The sequence below is a fragment of the Echinococcus granulosus genome (assembly GCF_000524195.1).
Source record: "Echinococcus granulosus chromosome Unknown EG_S00028, whole genome shotgun sequence".
Lineage (NCBI taxonomy): Eukaryota > Metazoa > Platyhelminthes > Cestoda > Cyclophyllidea > Taeniidae > Echinococcus > Echinococcus granulosus.
Window position 1 is genome coordinate 950,756 of NW_020170408.1, and position 1,645 is coordinate 952,400.

Sequence of the window (1,645 nt, forward strand, 5' to 3'; positions counted from 1 at the left end):
CACAAGCATGCATTAATGCTTCAATGTGGCCTCTTTGCGTTTCATTTACCCATCCCCATCCACCAAAACACAGTTCTTTATTAATTCATTCATTCCTTACCTGGCTGCAGCCCACATAGAATCCATGGAGCACTCTGATTTGCATCACATTTGCCTGTACTAACATCTTGGGATATTCAACAATGTGCATTGTCACAACGTTGTTGTGTGGCTCACTCCATTCTAAGCGACCTTCTCACTGCATACAAACAATCGTTTCAAAATACATGTGATTTCAGCTATTCACGTTGACGATCTAAGCGGTTCCTCACTGCATGGGCGAATAGCCAGTGCGTCATAGGCCTCATTATTAATGTTGGGGATAGGTTGCGAGATGGCCGCAACAAGGTAGACCAATTGGAAGTTCACGCCACTCTGAACGATCCATGAGTTGCCAGTACCGCATTTCCATGGCATCATTAGCAATTTGTATCAGCCCAAGCAAGCGAGCACAAACTGGTGCCAGTTGAGTCTTTCGTCATATTATGCACGCAACAATGACGGTAAGTGTGGCCTTAAACTAAGTCGGGCTGAACTTACTACGAAATGGGCAGGTGGAGGTAGTAGGCCTAGTCAGCAGTGCCAGTCTACCTGTGCGAACCTCACTCCTTGAGAAATGCACGGAATGTAGACAGGTGGATGGCGACTAGTCGGTAACTACTGGTAGTGGTAGTGTGGGATTTGAGGGTAGACACAGAGGTGTGTGGATTTGGGAAATGCATTTCCAGTTTGGTTTAGTCCTCTGCTTGCCCGTCAACCAAAGCATTTGTACAGAGCAGGTTCTTGTTTATAGAAAAGAACTTTTTTCTACCTGAAACACCTCCATGTATTTCTACACAGACTCCTATCTTCCTCAAGCTTTTCTCTTTGTAGCTATCATCCTGTCCAACTTTGAGTCCTCACAAGAAGATGCGTCAACAAGTGGTGGTGACATCGTTTCCATGTGCATGGCCTATGTCTTGTTATTCACTCCGACTCCTTGCCTCAACGACTTACCTGATTGGAACAGCTCAGTGCACAATGAGACGCACCATAATAAAACAGGCGAAGTCGTCAATGGAAATTTTATTTGGAGGATTGAGCAAGTACAGTGCAGTCAAGTAATACAATTACCACACTCCGCTTTTGGAAAGATGCCTTTTGATACACCCAACTAGGGTGGAGCCACACCTGCTCGTCACCACTGATGAGGCGAATACCGGGGACTGAGGCACAGCCATGGAGTGGATTCGATTGATGGCTAGTGGAGACATCACCACTACTCACACCTCGTGCGTAGTTGGTGTGGATGCCCTCATCCAGTTACTCCATGTCAATTCCCTCCTACGGTGACGTTTGTCTGTGTCAACTTGCCACCACAAGAATTGCCGCCGCGTTTTGTGTCCGCTGCTTTAATATTACTACAAGTAGGTCGAAAATGTCTTGTTTTGTAATCATTTAGACAGCAGAATCGAGAGGTGATTAGTGGATATGAATGGGTGTAAATGTCGTGTCACCTCCCAAGTTGCCTTGAAACGTGGACAGATATGGACGACGACTATGGAGGCGAAGATAAAGATCCCTCTAGAGGTAAAGGAGTCGAAAGTGATAATGCAGACATCTGAGA

The 1,645-nt window shown here is 45.9% G+C and overlaps 1 protein-coding gene across 1 annotated transcript; it reads right to left on the bottom strand. All coding sequences in view use genetic code 11, as the record gives it.

Annotated features, from left to right (window-relative positions):
- Positions 1-282: 282 nt before the first annotated feature.
- Positions 283-1,292, bottom strand: EGR_04537 (hypothetical protein; the record flags this gene model as incomplete). Its single annotated transcript, XM_024493786.1, has 2 exons — positions 283-414; positions 1,239-1,292. The coding sequence occupies 2 exons, from the start codon at positions 1,290-1,292 to the stop codon at positions 283-285; spliced, it is 186 nt and encodes a 61-aa protein (XP_024351900.1).
- Positions 1,293-1,645: the final 353 nt, after the last annotated feature.